At 45.5% G+C, this 23,638-nt stretch overlaps 1 protein-coding gene across 50 annotated transcripts in view; it reads left to right on the top strand.

Moving 5' to 3' along the window:
• The window catches only part of LOC126988202 (titin-like), a 208,925-nt gene that overhangs the window by 158,205 nt on the left and 27,082 nt on the right, over positions 1-23,638 (top strand). For 19 of the 50 annotated variants that reach the window (XM_050846098.1, XM_050846118.1, XM_050846140.1 and 16 more), the window contains one exon: positions 2,164-23,043. In XM_050846098.1, the coding sequence (XP_050702055.1) occupies positions 2,164-23,043 (20,880 nt within the window). The remainder of the gene's footprint in view (positions 1-2,163; positions 23,044-23,638) is intronic. The other 31 variants (XM_050846131.1, XM_050846129.1, XM_050846135.1 and 28 more) reach the window with 31 other exon arrangements.

The following is a 23,638-nucleotide window of genomic DNA, read 5'->3' as shown; positions in this document are numbered from 1 at the left end:
CAGAGTACTACTTGTGGCATTGCACAAAAATTGTGCTAATCGTTCAAAAATTTTACAAATCAATTATGTCTGATTTTCACTCTATTAGTCTGATATTAGTGATGAAGTAATAGACCATTCCAGAAAGCTATATTCTTAAAGACTTAAAGAATCTTAGTCTAATTCATGGTTTACAGCCTGGCTTCCTTAATAAGTCAATCATGCCTCAGTAATCTTTCAGTATTTTGTGAAAGGCATAAAGAGATACAGCTTAACAAAAACTGTCATTACACTAAAGTATCCTGATCTCTATGAAACATTTACTGGAGAGTTTTAAATGATGCAATGGACAAAGGGAAATATTCATCTGCTTTTCATTGAGACAAATATTGCTTGACAGGGTATCCAAAATCTTACAAAAATAGTTTTGTTGTAAAATTTGTTTTAGTGAAAAGTGATTGGTTCATACTTCTAATACGTACTGAATATGTGTGCATAGTTTATATTATTGACTATGATAAATGCATCACACTACATTAATAAAGAATGGCACATGCAGTAACTCACCCACACCACCAATCTCATAGCCTGAGGCGTTGCAGCTGATTGATCTGCCTTATGGAGATGGCACTGCTTCCTAAGTTCTGCTTTTAGTGTCATAGGAATCTTTCCTCAAGATTCACTGTGATGTCAGCACCTGAAAATATAAAAAGGCTTCATCAAAAAGCTGGTTTCAGAAAATATTTTGTTGTGATGTCACTGTAATCACAGTTCCTTTATTAGGCAAACCCTGCAGTCTACCAGCATAAGCATAAATTCACAGCAAAAGAAAAACTTATTTATCAGCCCAAAATAGTGCTCTGACTTGATGATCCAGTCCTACTTGCCTCAGTTCACTTTCACTGGTGTGTGAAATTTACAAAACTGATTCATATTGATCATTATAAAGGTTGTTAACTGATAAAGCAGCATTAAAAGCTCCTGTATAAGTTCATGCCATCTCCTATTCCAGCCAAAATCCCTCGGAGCAAGACCTGACTGTGCTCTTGTTTCTTTGTCAGGCTTGAAATCATACCGGTTATTCCTCTAAAATTTGTGTATGCCTTGAAACCTTCAATCCAAATGACTGTAATTAATCAAAGCTGTGCCCTCTAGGACACAGCAGGTACCCTGTCCATTTCGTAGGAAGATGAACTTTCAGAACATTGTGTTGCCAGTGTCCCAGATGCAACGCAGAGCCAGGTGACCATTGACCTCATGGACCTCTTGTCATAATGGTGAAAATATCTAATCACTCAATCTTCAGACAACCTACCATACATAACATTCTGTTTAATAACAAAACACATTATTCATAATATTCATACTAGAAAAAAGGGATGAACATAAGGTTGAGACAATATCCAGAAATTCTGTTGTTGGGCCTCATAAATTTAGCCAAGTAGTACAAGCTTGACAAAATGTTGATGCAAGAGACCCCAGTGCGTGAGATCTCTGTCAGGGCCGTCACCTTGCGTGTGGTCACACAAACTGCCAACCACTAGATGCAAGTAGAATTAGTCAGTTGTGGAGGAGAGGGTGCTGGAATAAGTATGCAAGTTGGGTATCAAAGAGTGTTTGAATATCCCCTTAATGTTCCCACCGTTCATGTTCCAGAGGTGGTATCCGACACTCAGCGTGATCAGCCAACCATTCAGACTAAGGAAATTGAAAGGTATCACGAAGAGATAACACACATTGATAAAGACGCTAATGAAATATTCTTTGAAGAACTCAAACCAATCCCGCAGGTCATAAAATGTCAAGCCAAACCAACTAAATTTGAATACGAGAGAGTGAGTGTCAGTGAGACGCTGACGTTTGTGGGACCGTCCCCATCCCGCCCTGACTTGAGATCACGCACTATTCGAGTAGAGGAAGATAACGAAAGTGAAGAGAGTGATCATGTTGAATTAGGGAAGGACATGAATACCAAAGAGGCACCAACATCACAGGCTCAGTCACACTTGTCTTCACTTGAGTCCCCTCTGAGGGAGTCCACAAACATGATGGTAATCTCTTCAACAGCTGTCCAACCTGTTGTCCCTGTGTCTAGTGTTATCCAAGTTCATGTTCCCACACACCAACACAAAATTAAACAAGCAACTGTAACATCAAAAATTATTCCTTCCATGACATCCACAGAATCAGAAACTGAGGAAATAACCAAAAAGCTCATGCGAACACCATCCAGGGAGAGAAGCGAGACCGTGGAAGTGACGATGGAAGAAGCCACGCACTTTGAAAAGCCGAAGCCCAAAAAGGAAAAGGCAAAGGAGACCGTCATTGAGGACGTCAAAGACTCGCTAACTGTGACGGAAAGCTTAACAGAGGAGCAAACGGCTCCGTGGGTTCAAGGAGAAAAAATTCATCTTAAGAAATCTGTTAGTATTACCCCCGAGCTGGTGGCGTCCCAGCCACTCCAGGTAACCGATACTAAAGCAGAAGATACATGTGTTTCTCTGACGACTGAGAAAGGTAAGGAAGAAAAAGCAACAGTTAAGGAAGGGTTGCTCGACTCAATTACGGTTACTGAAAAGATTCCCGAAGAACAACCAACTCCATGGCGCAAGGGTGAAAAGGTGCCCTTCAGGACAGAAAGTATTGAGCCCAGTCTGGTGTCATCACAACCCCTGCAGGTGACAGACACAAAGGTGGAGGACTCCTACACTATACTGAAGACAGAGAAGGGTGAAGAGGTGAAGGCAAAGGTCACTGAAGACCTGAGAACCCCTCTCACTGTGACAGAAAACCTTGCACAGGAGGAACCAACACCGTTCCGTGAGGGTGAAAAAGTGCCCTTCAGAACACAGAGTATTCAGCCTGACTTGGTCTCCTCGCAGCCACTTACAGTCACAGACACTAAGGTGGAAGACTCCTACACGATTCTAAAACCAGAGAAGGGTGAAGAGGTGAAGGCCAAGGTTACAGAGGACCTGAGAACCTCCCTGACTGTGACTGAGAGCATGACACACGAAGAACCAACACCGTTCCGCGAGGGTGAAAAGGTGCCCTTCAAGACACAGAGCATTCAGCCCGACTTGATATCATCTCAACCACTTACAGTCACAGACACCAAAGTGGAAGACTCCTACACAATTCTTAAGACAGAGAAGGGTGAAGAGGTAAAGGCTAAGTTGACTGAAGATTTGAGAACCTCTCTGACTGTGACAGAAAGCATTGCTCATGAGGAACCAACACCATTCCGTGAGGGTGAGAAGGTGCCCTTTACGACACAGAGCATTCAACCTGACTTGATTTCATCTCAACCACTTACAGTCACGGACACCAAAGTGGAAGACTCCTACACAATTCTTAAGACAGAGAAGGGTGAAGAGGTAAAGGCTAAGATGACTGAAGATTTGAGAACCTCTCTGACTGTGACAGAAAGCATTGCTCATGAGGAACCAACACCATTCCGTGAGGGTGAGAAGGTGCCCTTCAAGACACAGAGCATTCAGCCTGACATGGTCTCCTCACAGCCACTCACTGTTACAGACACTAAGGTGGAGGATTCATACTCTATACTGAAGACAGAGAAGGGTGAGGAGGTGAAGGCAAAGGTGACTGAAGATCTAAGAACCTCCCTGACTGTGACTGAGAGCATGACACACGAGGAACCAACACCGTTCCGTGAGGGTGAAAAAGTTCCCTTCAAGACACAGAGCATTCAGCCCGACATGGTGTCTTCACAGCCACTCACAGTCACAGACACAAAGGTGGAAGACTCCTACACGATTCTAAAACCAGAGAAGGGTGAGGAGGTGAAGGCCAAGGTGACTGAAGATCTGAGAACCTCCCTGACTGTGACTGAGAGCATGACACATGAGGAACCAACACCGTTCCGTGAGGGTGAAAAAGTTCCCTTCAAGACACAGAGCATTCAGCCCGACATGGTGTCTTCACAGCCACTTACCGTCACAGACACCAAAGTGGAAGACTCGTACTCCATACTGAAGACAGAGAAGGGTGAAGAGGTGAAGGCCAAGGTTACAGAGGACCTGAGAACCTCCCTGACTGTGACTGAGAGCATGACACACGAAGAACCAACACCGTTCCGCGAGGGTGAAAAAGTCCCCTTCAAGACACAGAGCATTCAGCCCGACATGGTGTCTTCACAGCCACTTACCGTCACAGACACCAAAGTGGAAGACTCGTACTCCATACTGAAGACAGAGAAGGGAGAAGAGGTGAAGGCAAAGGTCACTAAAGATCTCCAGACTTCTTTGACTGTGACAGAAAGCATGACACATGAAGAGCCAACGCCATTCCGTGAGGGTGAGAGAGTACCATTTAAAACTCAAACCATCCAGCCTGACCTGGTCTCATCTGAACCACTTACAGTCACAGACACCAAAGTGGAAGACTCATACTCCATACTGAAGACAGAGAAGGGTGAGGAGGTGAAGGCCAAGGTTACAGAGGACCTGAGAACCTCCTTGACTGTGACTGAGAGCATGACACATGAAGAACCAACACCGTTCCGTGAGGGTGAGAAAGTCCCCTTCAAAACACAGAGCATTCAGCCCGACATGGTGTCTTCACAGCCGCTTACCGTCACAGACACCAAAGTGGAAGACTCGTACTCCATACTGGAGACAGAGAAGGGTGAGGAGGTGAAGGCAAAGGTCACAGAGGACCTGAGAACCTCCCTGACTGTGACTGAGAGCATGACCCATGAGGAACCAACACCGTTCCGTGAGGGTGAGAAGGTGCCCTTCAAGACACACACCATCCAGCCCGATTTGGTCTCCTCACAGCCGCTTACAGTCACAGACACTAAGGCGGAAGACTCCTACACGATTCTCGAGACAGAGAAGGGTGAAGAGGTGAAGGCAAAGGTGACTAAAGATCTCCAGACTTCTTTAAATGTGACAGAAAGCATTGCACAGGAAGAACCAACTCCCTGGCGTGAGGGTGAAAAGGTGCCCTTCAAGACGCAGACTATTCAGCCTGACTTTGTGTCTTCACAGCCACTCACTGTTACAGACACTAAGGTGGAGGATTCATACTCTATACTGAAGACAGAAAAGGGAGAAGAAGTGACAGCAAATGTCACAGAAGATCTGAGAACCTCACTGACTGTGACAGAAAGCATTGCACATGAAGAACCAACACCGTGGCGCGAGGGTGAAAAGGTTCCCTTCACAACGAGGACTATTGAGCCAGAGTTCGTGGCATCACAGCCACTTCACGTCACAGACACCAAAGTGGAAGATTCATACACGATTCTAAAGACAGAGAAGGGTCAGGAAGTGAAGGCCAATGTTACTGAAGATCTCAGAACTTCACTGACTGTTAGTGAAAATATTCCACAAGAAGAACCAGCCCCATGGCAGGAAGGTCAAAAATTGCCCCTCACACAGACTGGCAAACCCGCTGTGGTTCCCTCCGTGTCTGTGCAAGTAACGGACACAAAACTGGTAGATTCTGTCGGAACTTTCCAAGAGGAAGAAACTGAAAAGGTTCAAGCAACTGTCACAGAGGACTTGCTGGATTCTGTTGTGGTAACTGAAAGACTTCCAGAGGAACAGCCATCACCTCTGAAGAAACCAGCAAGAGCAACTGCTGATTCGGCAGACCACACACTCGTTGTTATGGAGCATGACTCCCTCTCAGTTTCAGAAGTTTATATTAAAGAGGGAAGCACTCAGTTTGAACCTGAGAAAACTCATCCTCAGGAAGCTGTTGGGAATGTTGAGCCCCTGCAGGCTGTGACAACATTGGACCAGATATGTGATGAATCTCTGGCCAAGCTCTCAGACTTCATGGCAGCCACTCACAAGGCCAAACTTTTGGGCCAAGATGCTCAACACACAATACAAGTTACTGAGCAGATGACTCATGAAAGCATTCAAGATCTAGAGAAAGCAAAGCAAAATTATCAAAATGTTAAATGTGCTTTTGAAGGACAAAATGCAGCTCTGACAGAAGAGGTTGTGGTACATGATGCAGAGGATGAATATAAGCCAACGGCTCCTAAATCAGCTGAGACAACGCAGACAACTGTTAGGAAAGAGTTAGAAGCTGTGATGGTGGCTGAAACCAAATTAGAGGAAGATACTCAATCATGGGAAAAGGTGAGTGAATCATTTGAAAAGGCCAAACCAAATGTCCTGGAACTGAAGCATATCCAGGTGTCTGAAACCTTCAAGGCTGACAAGGAGGATGTCTTCACTCAGCCCACTCCTCTACAACAGCAAGGAAAGTCAGTGCAAGAGCAGCCACTGCAGCCCCTCACCATTCAGGGCCATGACGTGCAGGAGGATGCTGCCTCGTGGAAATCTCGTATTGAGCAAGAACAGACTGCCAGAACCTCTGTGATGGAAAGCATGCCACTCAGCATCACTGAAACTCAGCAACATGACACATATAAAGAATACAAATCAGACACACCACTGATGGTTCAGGCAACTCAAACTGATGACAAGAGGGAAGCCCTGGCTGTGTCTGAGGTCAAGGCAGAATCTCCAATCCGTGAGCTGACCAAACCAAAGCTGGAAGAGGAACATGCTGAGGTCATCCACTCAAAGAACACGTCTGTTGTCATATCGTCATCACAAGTCCAGGAGAGTGAAGCGCCTCTGAAAATCCAGCGTCCCAAAGAGGAGCACGCTGAGGGCATAGACATCAACGCCTTCCACCCTATTGCCATTTCTGATACAGAGGTTCAGCTTCCTGTGGATGAGCTGAGTCAGCCAGTGCCTCTTACAGGAACAGCCAAGTCTAGTTTTATTCATCAAAAGGCCGTTGAAGTTCTTGAATCTCAGACTCATCAGAAAGAAACGGATTTCCAGCCCATGAAGGTGGCAGACATGAAGCTGGAAGGGACCGTGGAATGTAGCGAACACACCCTTGAGGTCAGGGAAACACGAGCTCAGTCCCCAATAAAAGATCTCAAAGAAAGTAAGCCTTCCACCGACATGGCCAGTGCCTCAATTATCCCTCAGAAGTCTGTAAGAGTCTCTGAGGTGTCTGTCAGTTACAAGGAGGAAGAATTTAAAGAGGTTCCAAGATTCTCTCATGTTGCATCATTAGAGCAACTCCCAGGCCATGAGCCATTGCTGATAACACAGAGCACTGTTCAGGACAGCACAATAGACCTGAAAACTGATGAACCCCAGAAGGAGGTTGCCTCAGTGGACTTCAAGGGCCATCACGCCGCGGCTGTCACCGAGGTGGAGACGGCGCAGGTGGAAGGGGAGTACAGCCCAGACAAGTTGCCTTTGACTACTGCCAAAACTGACATGGTGGAGGGCATGCCATCTGCTGTCACTGAAGAGGTCTGTGCTGATTCATCTGTTAAGGAACTAACAGTGCCAGAAATGCCTCAGTCTAAAGAAGCCACCACTGGATTTGAAGAGAAAAAGGCAGTATCCATTCATGAGACAGACACCCACGAGAAGGAAGGCTCCTTCACTGAGTCCAAACCTACGCCATTGCAACTCCACTCCAAAATAAATGGAGGACTGGAGCCACTTCTTGTCACAGAGGTAGAGAGTGAAGAAGCAATCAGTAAACTGTTAGAGAAGCCTGCACCCTCCATGGAGAATGCTACGATAGAGCTCACACATGCAGCGAAAGTGGCTCTGTCATCTGGCATCGTGATAAATGAGCGGGAAGGGCTGCACAAAGAAGAAAAGCCTGAAGCTCAGTTAGCAGAAGGCAGCATTAGCACCGGGGAAGCCATCTCTGTCTCAGAAGTCCTTCCCCATTCTTCCACAACAGATCTTAAACTTGCTCCTAAGCCTAAAGCAGAAGAAGGAACGGGCTCTCTTGTTCCCACCAAAACTGCAACCATATCAGAGGTTGTCCTGCATGAGAAGGAAGGAATACACACATCAAGCAAATTCCCTACAATGTCTCTCCCAAGCCAGACAGAAGCGCCAAATATTCCTCTCGTTGTCCAGGAGACTTGCACGGCATCAAGTGTGTCAGACCTGCCGGCAGATAAGGTTCAACCAACAGAGTCAGCATCTGTGTCCCTCTTTGCACATAGAATTGCTTCATCTTCTGATGTTGGAATCAACGAGAAAGAGGGAATCTATGTGCAGGAAAAACCAATAGAAGATCTTGCAAAGGTAGAATTTGAAAGTGCCAAGGCCCCTCTTCAAATCAGTGAAACACGTGCTGAGTCCCCTATCAAGGACTTCAAGGATGAGAAACCAATTGAGTCTCAGGTGATGCCATTCTTCATACCTCAGAAGGCAGTGTCTGTTATTGAGACAGAGACCAAGGACAAAGAAGGAATTCTTGAACTTGAAAAACCTGGAACTGTTTCTCTAGAATCTGATATGATACAACCATTGCAGCCTCTTACAATATCTGAGGTAACAGCAGATTCAAGTACGCACACACTCTCTCTGGAAAAGCTAAATGAAGAGCAAGCAAATCCTAGTCATGAACTCCACACTGCTGCTTCTGTCACTGAGGCGATGGTGCACCACAAAGAGGAGGAATATGAAGGCGACAAACTCGTCACTATTGTCCCCAAGGAGTTCCAAACACCCGGGTTCTGGTCGTTGGAGATTACAGAAACTGAACCTGAAGAACGATTTGAAAAGCGCTTTGAAAAACAAACTCCAAGAAGCCATGCTCGGCCTGATGTGATCCCTCAGGATACGCTCGAAGTGCAGGAAGTCAGAATCCACGAATCTGAAAACACGTTCGATACCGTTGCGCCCGAACCGTCGAAGGTTAACGCGTCAGCTCGTGTAGCGGGTCATGTTGTGGCAGTGTCGACAAATATCGAACCTGCGGACAGCCTCCAGAAAATGGCTGATAGTGAAATGATCGAAGAAAGAAAAGCCGTGTGCTCGTTCAACACACAGCAGGTCGCGGAAGTGTTGCAGCATGACGTTAGTGAAGCTGGAAATGTTATAAAAGAAAAGAAAGAGGAAAGCAAAACGGCTCTCCCGAGTGTTGAGGAAATGCAGTCAGTGTCGGTGTCCGAGGTTAGCGCAGAAATTAAAGAGGAAGATTACGTAACCGAACAACCATATGTACACAATGTAGAAGCCAAACCAGTGATCACTCCGATGCATTTAGCCAACGTTGCTCATCCCGACATTGGTGAGCAGGAGGGTAGTGTGTCTACACTCGACACCTCAGCTACAGCTCACGCCAAACTTGATTTCACTCCACACATTTCTACACAAGTCATGCAACAACATCCTGACATACTTCCTGGCATAATAAAACCTGAACAACACATTCTGGCTACAGGTAAGATTGTACTGGAACAGGCTACACATGTCTCAGGCTCTCAGGAAGTTGTCGTTGAGACTGTGACAGAAGAGAAGGATATTAAGTTACCAAGAGCGGAAACAGCTAAATCGGTATTACCAGAACAGGAGTCAATTTCGGTGGAAGAAGTCTCAGTAAAGGAAGCCCCTGGATCTGTGAGTGAAACCAAGCCAATGGGTGTTACTGCTACTTCTATTATTTCTCCTCATGAATCTGTAACCATTGAAGAGGTGTCAGTTAAGGAGGCACCGGGAGATATCAAGGAAGCCAAGCCCAAGACAGAGCAGGCTACCTCTGTCTTCTCTCCTCAAGAATCGATCTCTGTGCACGAGGTTTCCGTAAAAGAATCCTCAGGCTCGATCGAGGAAGCAAAGCCCAAAACAGAACAGGCCACCTCCGTTTTCTCAACTCATGAATCGGTGTCAGTTCAAGAAGTGGCGGTCAAGGAGGCACCGCAAGATATATCAGAAAAGAAACCAAAGTCAGAAGTGGCCACCTCAATCCTGTCAGAGCATGAATCTATCGGGGTTGAGGAAGTATCGGTGAAGGAAGCCCCAGGAACCATGAAAGATGCCAAGCCCAAGGAGGAGCAAGCAACGTCAGTCATTGCTCCGCACGAGTCAATCACGGTACAGGAAATATCAGTCAAAGAAGCTCCAACAGACATTTCAGAAAAGAAGCCAAAAACTGAAACAGCAACTTCTATCCTATCGGAGCAGGAATCCATCTCAGTACAAGAGGTCTCAGTGAAAGAATCTCACGGTGACATGAAAGATAGCAAGCCCAAAACAGAACAGGCTACTTCCATTGTCTCTCCTCTTGAGCCTCTCACCATTGAGGAAGTCTCGGTGAAGGAAAGCTCTGGTGACATCACAGAGAAGAAACCAAAGTCTGAACAAGCAACATCCATCTTCTCAGAGCAGGAGTCCATCTCTGTCCAGGAGGTGGCAGTCAAGGAGGCTCCTGGAACAATGAAGGATGCCAAGCCAAAGACTGAACAAGCCACCTCAGTTATTTCTCCACATGAGTCTCTCACAGTACAGGAAGTATCTGTCAAGGAAGCTCCTTCTGACCTCAGTGAGCATAAGCCCAAGACAGAGAAGGCCACATCCATTTTGTCAGAGCAGGAATCCATTTCTGTGCAGGAGATCTCAGTCAAAGAGGCTCCTGGAACGATGAAGGATGCCAAGCCTAAGACTGAACAAGCCACTTCCATCATCTCCCCTCATGAGTCCATCACCATTGAGGAGGTGACAGTGAAGGAGACTCCGGGAGACATCACAGAGAAGAAACCAAAGACTGACAAGGCAACTTCCATCCTGTCAGAACAGGAGTCTATCTTTGTACAAGAGGTAACAGTCAAGGAGGCTCATGGTGACATGGCTGATGCCAAACCAAAGACTGAACAGGCTACTTCAATAATTTCTCCTCACGAATCTGTGACAGTGGAGGAAGTCACTGTCAAAGAAACTTCTGGCGAAGTTGTGGACAAGACACCACAATCAGAACAAGCTACATCAATTCTGCTGGAGCAGGAATCCATTTCAGTACATGAGGTCTCAGTTAAGGAATCTCATGGTGACATGAAAGATAGGAAGCCCAAAACAGAACAGGCTACTTCCATTGTTTCTCCTCTTGAGCCTCTCACCATTGAGGAAGTGTCGGTGAAGGAAAGCTCTGGAGACATCACAGAGAAGAAACCAAAGGCTGAACAGGCCACTTCAATCTTCTCAGAGCAGGAATCCATCTCTGTCCAGGAGGTGGCAGTCAAGGAGGCTCCTGGAACAATGAAGGATGCCAAGCCAAAGACTGAACAAGCCACCTCAGTTATTTCTCCACATGAGTCTCTAACAGTACAGGAAGTATCTGTCAAGGAAGCTCCTTCTGACCTCAGTGAGCATAAGCCCAAGACAGAGAAGGCCACATCCATTTTGTCAGAGCAGGAATCCATCTCTGTACAGGAGATCTCAGTCAAGGAGGCTCCTGGAACGATGAAGGATGCCAAGCCTAAGACTGAACAAGCCACCTCAATCATCTCCCCTCATGAGTCCATCACTATTGAGGAAGTAACAGTTAAAGAGACTCCTGGAGACATCACAGAAAAGAAACCAAAGACTGACAAGGCAACTTCCATCCTGTCAGAACAAGAGTCCATCTTTGTACAAGAGGTAACAGTCAAGGAGGCTCATGGTGACATGGCTGATGCCAAACCAAAGACTGAACAGGCTACTTCAATAATTTCTCCTCACGAATCTGTGACAGTGGAGGAAGTCACTGTCAAAGAAACTTCAGGCGAAGTTGTGGACAAGACACCACAATCAGAACAAGCTACATCAATTCTCCTGGAGCAGGAATCCATCTCAGTACATGAGGTCTCAGTTAAGGAATCTCATGGTGACATGAAAGATAGGAAGCCCAAAACAGAACAGGCTACTTCCATTGTATCTCCTCTTGAGCCTCTCACCATTGAGGAAGTCTCGGTGAAGGAAAGCTCTGGTGACATCACAGAGAAGAAACCAAAGTCTGAACAGGCCACTTCAATCTTCTCTGAACAAGAGTCCATCTCTGTCCAGGAGGTGGCAGTCAAGGAGGCTCCTGGAACAATGAAGGATGCCAAGCCCAAGACTGAGCAGGCCACCTCAATAATCTCTCCTCATGAATCTCTCACCATAGAGGAAGTATCTGTCAAGGAAGCTCATTCCGACCTCAGCGAGCATAAGCCCAAGACAGAGAAGGCCACGTCAATTTTGTCAGAGCAGGAATCCATTTCTGTGCAGGAGATCTCAGTCAAGGAAGCTCCAGGGACAATGAAGGATGCCAAGCCCAAGACTGAACAAGCCACCTCAATCATCTCCCCTCATGAGTCCATTACCATTGAGGAGGTGACAGTGAAGGAGACTCCTGGAGACATCACAGAAAAGAAACCAAAGACTGACAAGGCAACTTCCATCCTGTCAGAACAAGAGTCCATCTTTGTACAAGAGGTAACAGTCAAGGAGGCTCATGGTGACATGGCTGATGCCAAACCAAAGACTGAACAGGCTACTTCAATAATTTCTCCTCACGAATCTGTGACAGTGGAGGAAGTCACTGTCAAAGAAACTTCTGGCGAAGTTGTGGACAAGACACCACAATCAGAACAAGCTACATCAATTCTCCTGGAGCAGGAATCCATCTCAGTACATGAGGTCTCAGTTAAGGAATCTCATGGTGACATGAAAGATAGGAAGCCCAAAACAGAACAGGCTACTTCCATTGTTTCTCCTCTTGAGCCTCTCACCATTGAGGAAGTCTCGGTGAAGGAAAGCTCTGGTGACATCACAGAGAAGAAACCAAAGTCTGAACAAGCAACATCCATCTTCTCAGAGCAGGAGTCCATCTCTGTCCAGGAGGTGGCAGTCAAGGAGGCTCCTGGAACAATGAAGGATGCCAAGCCAAAGACTGAACAAGCCACCTCAGTTATTTCTCCACATGAGTCTCTCACAGTACAGGAAGTATCTGTCAAGGAAGCTCCTTCTGACCTCAGTGAGCATAAGCCCAAGACAGAGAAGGCCACATCCATTTTGTCAGAGCAGGAATCCATTTCTGTGCAGGAGATCTCAGTCAAAGAGGCTCCTGGAACGATGAAGGATGCCAAGCCTAAGACTGAACAAGCCACTTCCATCATCTCCCCTCATGAGTCCATCACCATTGAGGAGGTGACAGTGAAGGAGACTCCGGGAGACATCACAGAGAAGAAACCAAAGACTGACAAGGCAACTTCCATCCTGTCAGAACAGGAGTCTATCTTTGTACAAGAGGTAACAGTCAAGGAGGCTCATGGTGACATGGCTGATGCCAAACCAAAGACTGAACAGGCTACTTCAATAATTTCTCCTCACGAATCTGTGACAGTGGAGGAAGTCACTGTCAAAGAAACTTCTGGCGAAGTTGTGGACAAGACACCACAATCAGAACAAGCTACATCAATTCTGCTGGAGCAGGAATCCATTTCAGTACATGAGGTCTCAGTTAAGGAATCTCATGGTGACATGAAAGATAGGAAGCCCAAAACAGAACAGGCTACTTCCATTGTTTCTCCTCTTGAGCCTCTCACCATTGAGGAAGTGTCGGTGAAGGAAAGCTCTGGAGACATCACAGAGAAGAAACCAAAGGCTGAACAGGCCACTTCAATCTTCTCAGAACAGGAATCCATCTCTGTCCAGGAGGTGGCAGTCAAGGAGGCTCCTGGAACAATGAAGGATGCCAAGCCAAAGACTGAACAAGCCACCTCAATCATCTCCCCTCATGAGTCCATCACTATTGAGGAAGTAACTGTTAAAGAGACTCCTGGAGACATCACGGAGAAGAAACCAAAGACCGACAAGGCAACTTCCATCCTGTCAGAACAGGAGTCCATCTTTGTACAAGAGGTAACAGTCAAGGAGGCTCATGGTGACATGGCTGATGCCAAACCAAAGACTGAGCAGGCCACCTCAATAATCTCTCCTCATGAGTCTCTCACCATAGAGGAAGTATCTGTCAAGGAAGCTCATTCCGACCTCAGTGAGCATAAGCCCAAGACAGAGAAGGCCATGTCAATTTTGTCAGAGCAGGAATCCATTTCTGTGCAGGAGATCTCAGTAAAGGATGCTCCTGGAACAATGGAGGATGCCAAGCCTAAGACTGAACAAGCCACTTCCATCATCTCCCCTCATGAGTCCATCACAATTGAGGAGGTGACAGTGAAGGAGACTCCTGGAGACATCACAGAAAAGAAGCCAAAGTCTGAACAGGCCACTTCAATCTTCTCAGAGCAGGAGTCCATCTCTGTCCAGGAGGTGACAGTCAAGGAGGCTCCTGGAACTATGAAGGATGCCAAGCCCAAGACTGAACAAGCCACCTCAGTTATTTCTCCACATGAGTCTCTCACTGTACAGGAAGTATCTGTCAAGGAAGCTCCTTCTGACATTAGTGAGTATAAGCCCAAGACAGAGAAGGCCACATCCATTTTGTCAGAACAAGAATCCATTTCTGTGCAGGAGATCTCAGTCAAGGAAGCTCCTGGAACAATGAAGGATGCCAAGCCTAAGACTGAACAAGCCACTTCCATCATCTCCCCTCATGAGTCCATCACCATTGAGGAGGTGACAGTGAAGGAGACTCCGGGAGACATCACAGAGAAGAAACCAAAGACTGACAAGGCAACTTCCATTCTGTCAGAGCAAGAGTCCATTGCCGTACAAGAGGTAACAGTCAAGGAGGCTCCGTGCGACATAGAAGAGTCCAAACCCAAACCGGAACAAGCCACCTCAGTCATTACTCCACATGAATGTATCACTGTTCAGGAAGTTACAGTTAAGGAAACACCTGAAGACATAACAGAAAAGAAACCCAAAACAGAAAAAGCTACATCCATTCTCTCAGAACAAGAATCCATATCTGTACACGAGGTGTCAGTTAAAGAATCTCACGCTGACATGAAGGACAGGAAACCCAAGACTGAACAGGCCACATCCACTGTCTCTCCACACGAGTCTCTCACAGTTCAGGAGGTTACAGTTAAGGAAACCTTTGCAGACATCACTGAACATAAACCCAAATCAGACAAAGCCACATCTATTTTATCTGAACAAGAATCCATTTCTATTGCAGAGGTGTCAGTAAAGGAGGCTCCTGCAACTTTGGAGGATGCCAAACCCAAGACTGAGCAAGCTACCTCAATAATTACCCCTCTTGAATCTCTTTCAGTACAGGTAATTTCAGTTAAAGAGTCTCCTTCAGAGTTAAGTGAACATAAACCTAAATCAGAGAAAGCTACTTCTATCTGGGATGAACAAGAGTCAATATCAATTGAAGAAGTGGCTGTCAAGGAGGCTCCTGGCACCATTAAGGAAGCAAAGCCTAAGACAGAACAAGCTACTTCAACAATTTCTCCACTTGAATCTTTGACTGTTGAAGAAGTAACAGTCAAAGAGTCATCTGGAGATATTGTTGAAAAGAAACCTAAGTCAGAAAAAGCTGTATCAATTTTATCTGAGCAAGAATCAATTTCTGTTGAGGAGATTTCTGTTAAGGATGCGCCGGGTTCAATGAAGGACCTTAAGCTGAAAACTGAGCAGGCCACATCCTCCATCGCTCCTCACGAGTCTGTTACTGTGGAGGAAGTTGCCGTCAAGGAGGAGCCAGAGGAAATCAAGGACAAAAAGCCAAAGACAGAGAAAGCTACCTCAGTCTGGTCAGAGCAGGAGTCCATTGCTGTTGAGGAGATATCAGTGAAGGAAGAGCCTGGTGAGATGAAGGACTTAAAACTCAAAACTGAGCAGGCCGAATCCTCAATCGCTCCTCACGAGTCTGTTACTGTGGAGGAAGTTGCTGTCAAGGAGGAACCAGAGGAGATTGAGGATAAGAAACCAAAGACAGAGAAAGCTACCTCAATCTGGTCAGAGCAGGAATCCATTGCTGTTGAGGAGATATCAGTGAAGGAAGAGCCTGGCGAGATGAAGGACTTGAAACTCAAAACTGAGCAGGCCGAATCCTCCATCGCTCCTCACGAGTCTGTTACTGTGGAGGAAGTGTCTGTGAAGGAAGAGCCTGGTGAGATGAAAGACTTAAAACTCAAAACTGAGCAGGCTGAATCCTCCATCGCTCCTCACGAGTCTGTTACTGTTGAGGAAGTTACTGTCAAGGAGGAGCCAGAGGAGATTGAGGATAAGAAACCAAAGACAGAGAAAGCTACCTCAATCTGGTCAGAGCAGGAGTCCATTGCTGTTGAGGAGATATCAGTGAAGGAAGAGCCTGGCGAGATGAAGGACTTGAAACTCAAAACTGAGCAGGCCGCATCTTCCATCGCTCCTCACGAGTCTGTTACTGTGGAGGAAGTGTCCGTGAAGGAAGAGCCTGGTGAGATGAAGGACTTAAAACTCAAAACTGAGCAGGCCGAATCCTCCATCGCTCCTCACGAGTCTGTTACTGTTGAGGAAGTTACTGTCAAGGAGGAGCCAGAGGAGATTGAGGATAAGAAACCAAAGACAGAGAAAGCTACCTCAATCTGGTCAGAGCAGGAGTCCATTGCTGTTGAGGAGATATCAGTGAAGGAAGAGCCTGGCGAGATGAAGGACTTGAAACTCAAAACTGAGCAGGCCGCATCTTCCATCGCTCCTCATGAGTCTGTTACTGTGGAGGAAGTTACTGTCAAGGAGGAGCCAGAGGAGATTGAGGATAAGAAACCAAAGACAGAGAAAGCTACCTCAATCTGGTCAGAGCAGGAGTCCATCGCTGTTGAGGAGATATCAGTGAAGGAAGTTCCTGGTGAGATGAAGGACTTGAAACTCAAAACTGAGCAGGCCGCATCTTCCATCGCTCCTCACGAGTCTGTTACTGTGGAGGAAGTGTCCGTGAAGGAGGAGCCAGAGGAGATCGAAGATAAGAAACCAAAGACAGAGAAAGCTACCTCAATTTGGTCAGAGCAGGAGTCCATTGCTGTTGAGGAGATATCAGTGAAGGAAGAGCCTGGTGAGATGAAGGACTTAAAACTCAAAACTGAGCAGGCCGAATCCTCCATCGCTCCTCACGAGTCTGTTACTGTGGAGGAAGTTGCTGTCAAGGAAGAGCCAGAGGAGATTGAGGACAAGAAGCCAAAGACAGAGAAAGCTACCTCAATCTGGTCAGAGCAGGAGTCCATTGCTGTTGAGGAGATATCAGTGAAGGAAGAGCCTGGCGAGATGAAGGACTTGAAACTCAAAACTGAGCAGGCCGAATCCTCCATCGCTCCTCACGAGTCTGTTACTGTGGAGGAAGTTACTGTCAAAGAGGAGCCAGAGGAAATCGAGGACAAGAAGCCAAAGACAGAGAAAGCTACCTCAATCTGGTCAGAGCAGGAGTCCATTGCTGTTGAGGAGATATCAGTGAAGGAAGTTCCTGGCGAGATGAAGGACTTAAAACTCAAAACTGAGCAGGCCACTTCTCTCATTTCTCCGAGCGAGCCCCTCACTATTGAAGAGATTATCGCTAAAGAATCTTCTGGAGATATTACAGAGAAGAAACCTCTATCAGAAACGGCAACCTCCATTTGGTCAGAACAAGAATCAATTTCCGTTCAAGAAATATCAGTAAAAGAAGCTCCCTCAGATCTCATGGACAAAAAACCAAAGTCTGAAAAAGCCGTTTCTGTATTCCCTGAACAGGAGTCCATTTCTGTTGAAGAGGTATTGGTAAAAGGTATTTCAGGAGCACTGGAAGACCTTAAGCTGCAGATTGAGCAAGCTACGTCCATGTTTGCTCCACACCAGTCTGTCACTATCGAAGAAGTGGCAGTGAAGGAGTCATCAAAGGACTTGGAAGAGAAGAAGCCCAAGTCAGAAACTGCTCGATCGATCATGTCACCACGAGACTCAATATCTGTAGAAGAGATCAGCGTGAAGGAGGCACCTGAAGACATACAAGAAAAGAAACCAAAAACTGAAAAGGCACATGCAGTCATCAGTCCACAGGAGCCATTCTCAGTGAGTGAAGTACAGGTTGAAGACCAAACACAGGAAATGCTCACTAAGAAGCCTGAGAGTGAAACTGCAGTTATGACGATGCCACGGAAAGACTCCTTGCAAGTGTTTGAGGTGGCTTCAGAACTTGCCCCAGATTCATTCACTGAACCCAAAGTTAAGGAGGACATAGCAAAGGTAACGGTGACAGAGGAGCTTCTCCGAGCAGACCAAGAGGATGTCATAGTACTGAAGGGTCCATCCAAAGAGAAGAAGTTAATAGAAGTAGTAGAGGAGGAAGATGAGGTGGACAAAAAAGAGAAGGTAGAGGAAAAGGTAGAAGAGGAAGTTACTGAGAAAGTAACCATTAAGAGGCCAAAGAAGAAACCTGAGAAGGCTGAAGAAATTACTGAAGAAGTGACTGTAATGAAGATAGAAGAAAAGGTTGAGGAAGTTACTCCCGAGAAGGCTGAAGAAGATGTCATTGAGGAAGTGAAAATCAAAAAGAAACCCAAAAAGAAACCCGAGGAAAAGGTTGAAGAGGAAGTCACTGAGGAAGTTGTCATCAAGAAGAAGCCCAAGAAGAAACCTGAGAAGGCTGAGGAGATCACTGAGGAAGTGACTGTTACAAAGGTGGAAGAGACCATTGAGGAAGTTGCTCCCAAGAAGGCTGAAGAGGATGTCATTGAGGAAGTTACTGAGGAAGTGACAATAAAGAAGAAGCCCAAGAAGAAGCCCCAGAAGGCTGAAGAAATCACTGAAGAAGTGACTGTCAAGAAGGTGGAAGAGACCATTGAGGAAGTTATTCCTGAGAAGGCCGAGGAAGACATCATTGAGGAAGTTACTGAGAAAGTAACTATAAAGAAAAAGCCCAAGAAGAAGCCCGAAGAGAAGGTTGAGGAGGAAGTTACAGAGGAAGTAACCATCAAGAAGAAGCCCAAGAAGAAGCCTGAAGAGAAGGTTGAGGAGGAAGTTACCGAGGAAGTGACCATCAAGAAGAAGCCCAAGAAGAAGCCTGAGATGGCTGAAGAAATCACTGAGGAAGTGACTGTGAAGAAGGTGGAAGAGACCATTGAGGAAGTTGTTAGTAAGAAGGCTGAGGAAGATGTTATTGAGGAAGTTACTGAGGAAGTGACAATAAAGAAGAAGCCCAAGAAGAAGCCAGAAGAGAAGGTTGAGGAGGAAGTTACGGAGGAAGTTACGATAAAGAAGAAACCCAAAAAGAAACCCGAGGAAAAGGTTGAAGAGGAAGTCACAGAGGAAGTTGTCATCAAGAAGAAGCCCAAGAAGAAGCCTGAGAAGGCTGAGGAGATCACTGAGGAAGTGACTATCACGAAGGTGGAAGAGACCATTGAGGAAGTTGCTCCCAAGAAGGCTGAAGAGGATGTCATCGAGGAAGTTACTCAGGAAGTGACAATAAAGAAGCCCAAGAAGAAGCCCCAGAAGGCTGAAGAAATCACTGAAGAAGTGACTGTCATTAAGGTGGAAGAGACCATTGAGGAAATTGCTCCCAAAAAGGCTGAAGAGGAAGTCATCGAGGAAGTTACTGAAGAAGTAAAGATTAAAAAGAAACCTAAGAAAAAGCCTGAAGAGAAAGTTGAAGAGGTTACTGAGGAGGTGACCATCAAGAAGAAGCCTAAGAAGAAGCCTGAGAAGGCTGAAGAAATCACTGAGGAAGTGACTGTGAAGAAGATTGAGGAGAAGGTTGAGGAAGTTACTCCTGAGAAGGCTGAAGAAGATGTTATTGAAGAAGTTACTGAGGAAGTGACCATAAAGAAAAAGCCCAAGAAGAAGCCAGAAGAGAAGGTTGAGGAGGAAGTTACAGAGGAAGTTACGATAAAGAAGAAACCCAAAAAGAAACCCGAGGAAAAGGTTGAAGAGGAAGTCACAGAGGAAGTTGTCATCAAGAAGAAGCCCAAGAAGAAGCCTGAGAAGGCTGAGGAGATCACTGAGGAAGTGACTATAAAGAAGGTGGAAGAGACCATTGAGGAAGTTGTTGCTAAGAAGGCTGAGGAAGATGTCATTGAGGAAGTTACTGAGGAGGTGACAATAAAGAAGCCCAAGAAGAAGCCCCAGAAGGCTGAGGAAATCACTGAAGAAGTGACTGTCAAGAAGGTGGAAGAGACCATTGAGGAAGTTGCTCCCAAGAAGGCTGAAGAGGAAGTCATCGAGGAAGTTACTGAGAAAGTGACGATAAAGAAAAAGCCAAAGAAAAAGCCCGAAGAAAAGGTTGAGGAAGAAGTTACTGAGGAAGTGACAATAAAGAAGAAGCCCAAGAAGAAGCCTGAGAAGGCTGAAGAAATCACTGAAGAAGTGACTGTCAAGAAGGTGAAAGAGACCATTGAGGAAGTTACTCCGGAGAAGGCTGAGGAAGACATCATTGAGGAAGTTACTGAGAAAGTAACTATAAAGAGAAAGCCCAAGAAGAAGCCTGAAGAGAAGGTTGAGGAGGAAGTTACTGAGGAAGTGACCATCAAGAAGAAGCCCAAGAAGAAGCCAGAGATGGCTGAAGAAATCACTGAGGAAGTGACTGTGAAGAAGATAGAGGAGAAGGTTGAGGAAGTTACTCCTGAGAAGGCTGAGGAAGATGTCATCGAAGAAGTAACAGAAAAAGTCACAATCAAGAGAAAGCCCAAGAAGAAGCCTGAAGAGAAGGTTGAGGAAGAAGTTACTGAGGAAGTGACCATCAAGAAGAAGCCCAAGAAGAAGCCTGAGAAGGCTGAAGAAATCACTGAGGAAGTGACTGTGAAGAAGGTGGAAGAGACCATTGAGGAAGTTGTTAGTAAGAAGGCTGAGGAAGATGTCATCGAGGAAGTTACTGAGGAAGTGACAATAAAGAAGAAGCCCAAGAAGAAGCCAGAAGAGAAGGTTGAGGAGGAAGTTACGGAGGAAGTTACGATAAAGAAGAAACCCAAAAAGAAACCCGAGGAAAAGGTTGAAGAGGAAGTCACAGAGGAAGTTGTCATCAAGAAGAAGCCCAAGAAGAAGCCTGAGAAGGCTGAGGAGATCACTGAGGAAGTGACTATCACGAAGGTGGAAGAGACCATTGAGGAAGTTGTTGCTAAGAAGGCTGAGGAAGATGTCATTGAGGAAGTTACTGAGGAGGTGACAATAAAGAAGCCCAAGAAGAAGCCCGAGGAGAAGGTTGAGGAGGAAGTCACAGAGGAAGTTGTAATCAAGAAGAAGCCCAAGAAGAAGCCTGAGAAGGCTGAGGAGATCACTGAAGAAGTGACTATAAAGAAGGTGAAAGAAACGGTTGAAGAAGTCACTGCAAAGAAGGCTGAGGAAGACATTATTGAGGAGGTCACAGAGGAGGTCACCATCAAGAAGAAGCCCAAGAAGAAGCTTGAGAAGGCTGAAGAAATCACTGAAGAAGTTACAATAAAGAAGATTGAAGAAACAGTTGAAGAAGTTGATGTTAAGAAGGCTGAGGAAGACATCATTGAGGAAGTCACTGAAGAAGTTACAATAAAGAAGAAGCCAAAGAAAAAGCCTGAGAAGGTTGAAGAGGAAGTTACAGAGGAAGTGGTAATAAAGAAAAAGCCCAAGAAGAAGCCAGAGCCGAAGCCTGAAGAAATAACTGAAGAGGTGACGATAAAGAAACTAGAAGAACAAGAAGAAGAACATATTGTAAAGAAGGCAGAAGAGGACATCATTGAGGAAGTCACAGAGGAGGTTACAATAAAGAAGAAGCCCAAGAAGAAGCCTGAGAAGGTTGAGGAAGTCACTGAGGAGGTCACAATCAAAAAGAAGCCTGAGGAGAAGCCTGAAGAGGTCACCGAAGAAGTAACAATCAAAAAGAAGCCCAAGAAGAAGCCCGAGCCAAAGGTTGAGGAAGTGGCTGAGGAAGTCACGATAAAGAAGCCTGAAGAGAAAGTTGCTGAAGAAATCACTGAAGAAGTAACAATCAAGAAGAAGCCTAAGAAGAAGAAGCCCGAGCCAGAAGTGGAAGAGGTGTCTGAAGAAGTGGTCATCAAGAGGAAGCCTGAGGAGAAGGAAGAGGAGGTTCAGGAAGAAGTTAAGTTTAAGCTGAAACCCAAAAAGAAGAAGGAACCTGAGGAAGTTTCAGAGGAAGTGACGCTTCGCAGGGAAGAGCCTGAGGAGCAAGTGATAGAGGAGTTGACTGAAGAGGTTCAGATTAAGCTGAAGCCAAAGAAGAAGAAATCTATCGTCACAGAGGAAGTTGTGTCGGAAGAGACTGTCATTGTCAAGAGAGATGAAGTGGAAGAAAAATCTCCAGAGCCTGAGGAAGCTGTGGTGATAAAGAGGAAACCCAAGAAGAAGGTTTCCAGGAAGGAGGAGGTGGAAGAAGAAGTCACCATCAAGAAGCCTAAGGAGGAGGAGCCCACTGAAGAAATTACACTGAAGAAACCTAAAAAGAAGAAGCCTGAGGAGCCCCAGGAGGAGGTGAGTGAGGAGGTGACCATCAAGCGGAAGTCACCCGAGCCCACCGTGCAGGAGGAAATAACCGAGCAGGTCAGCATCAAGATGAAGCCAAAGAAGAAGAAGCCTGTTGTTGTCACTGAAGAGGTTGAAGAAGCATTCACACTGAGGAAACCTATGGAAGAAGAGGAGCCAGAGGAGGAGCCAACCAGTGAGGTGAGCGAGACCGTCACTCTAAAGAGGAAGCCAAAGAAGAAGGAAACTCAAGAAATCTCAGAGGAAGTTGAGGTGAAGTTGAGAGAACCAGAAGATTTCCAGAGGGAGGAAACTACTGAAGAGGTGCAGATCAGAATGAAGAGGCCAAAGAAGAAGTATTCTATTGTTGAAGAAACCTTTGAATCAGACATGACCATTCCTGCTGAAGAAGAGCCTGAGCCTGATGTTGTGTATGAACAAATTGATGAACTTACTGTGATCAAGAAAGTAATCAAGGAAGAAGTTGACCTTCCTGAAGAAACTGTGAAGATTAGGAAGAAGAAACCCAAGAAGGTAACAGAGGAGGCTGAAGAAAAGGTGACCATTAAGAAGAAGGTGAAAGAAGAACCAGAATCTCCTGAAGAGCCCCAAGAAACATTCCAACTGAAATTGCCAAGGAAGAAGAAGCCAGCCTTCAAGGTTGAGGAGGAGGAGGAAGAAGAGGTAGGTGTGATTATTAGGAAGAAGCCTGAACCTGAGTATGAAGAAGAGGTGGTGAGTGAAGTCTTCAAAATCAGACCCAAGAAGCCAAAGGAAGAGGAACCAGAAGAAGATGATGCCGAGAGTCAGTTTACATTTGACTTGACAAAGAGAAGGTATGAAAAGCATGAAGTGGAGGAAGTTGAAACGACTCACAAGGTGCCGCCACCTGCACCCAAACAGCCTCCAATCTTCACCCAAGGTTAGCCAAGTGGGATGCCAATCTTACCGCTTTTAATACACTCACCGCTGTTATTTGGTTCCTTCCGTATTTTTGGTTTGGTTCGTTCATCTTATGTTATGTATTTTATTTCCACTGTTATCTAACCATGCATAACAATGGCTCGTATTTCCCGCCTTTATACTTTTATTTTGCAATTTCTGGGATTTTGATTTCGCTTGCCATCAGCGTTTTCTGATGTTTGGGTGACAATTCCAAGCGTCACTTGTTCCAGGCGTTGTTTCTTCCCTTTCTTCAATCAGCTTTCATCGGGAGCTGACATTATTGTTTTATTTATCCAAGCTATATTATAAATGTGCTATGCTTCTACTCCTGACATTATGTTGCACTCATTCTGTGTGTATTTTCAGTTGTTATTATTGTTGTTATTATTATTATTATTATTATTATTATTATTATTATTATTATTATTATTATTATTATTATTATTATTTTGTGGTTTGAATTTATTGTCTGTAGCAATAAGGCTCTTATTAATTATTTTACTATTTTTCAGGGAATGCATAGCTTAATAACTTACTTCTCACAGGTGGCTAATTTGAGTGTTGTTTAAAGA

The sequence above is a fragment of the Eriocheir sinensis genome, chromosome 68 (assembly GCF_024679095.1).
Source record: "Eriocheir sinensis breed Jianghai 21 chromosome 68, ASM2467909v1, whole genome shotgun sequence".
Taxonomy (NCBI): Eukaryota; Metazoa; Arthropoda; class Malacostraca; order Decapoda; family Varunidae; genus Eriocheir; species Eriocheir sinensis.
Note: the sequence above shows the minus strand (reverse complement) of the source record. Positions and strands in the feature narration are given on the sequence as shown.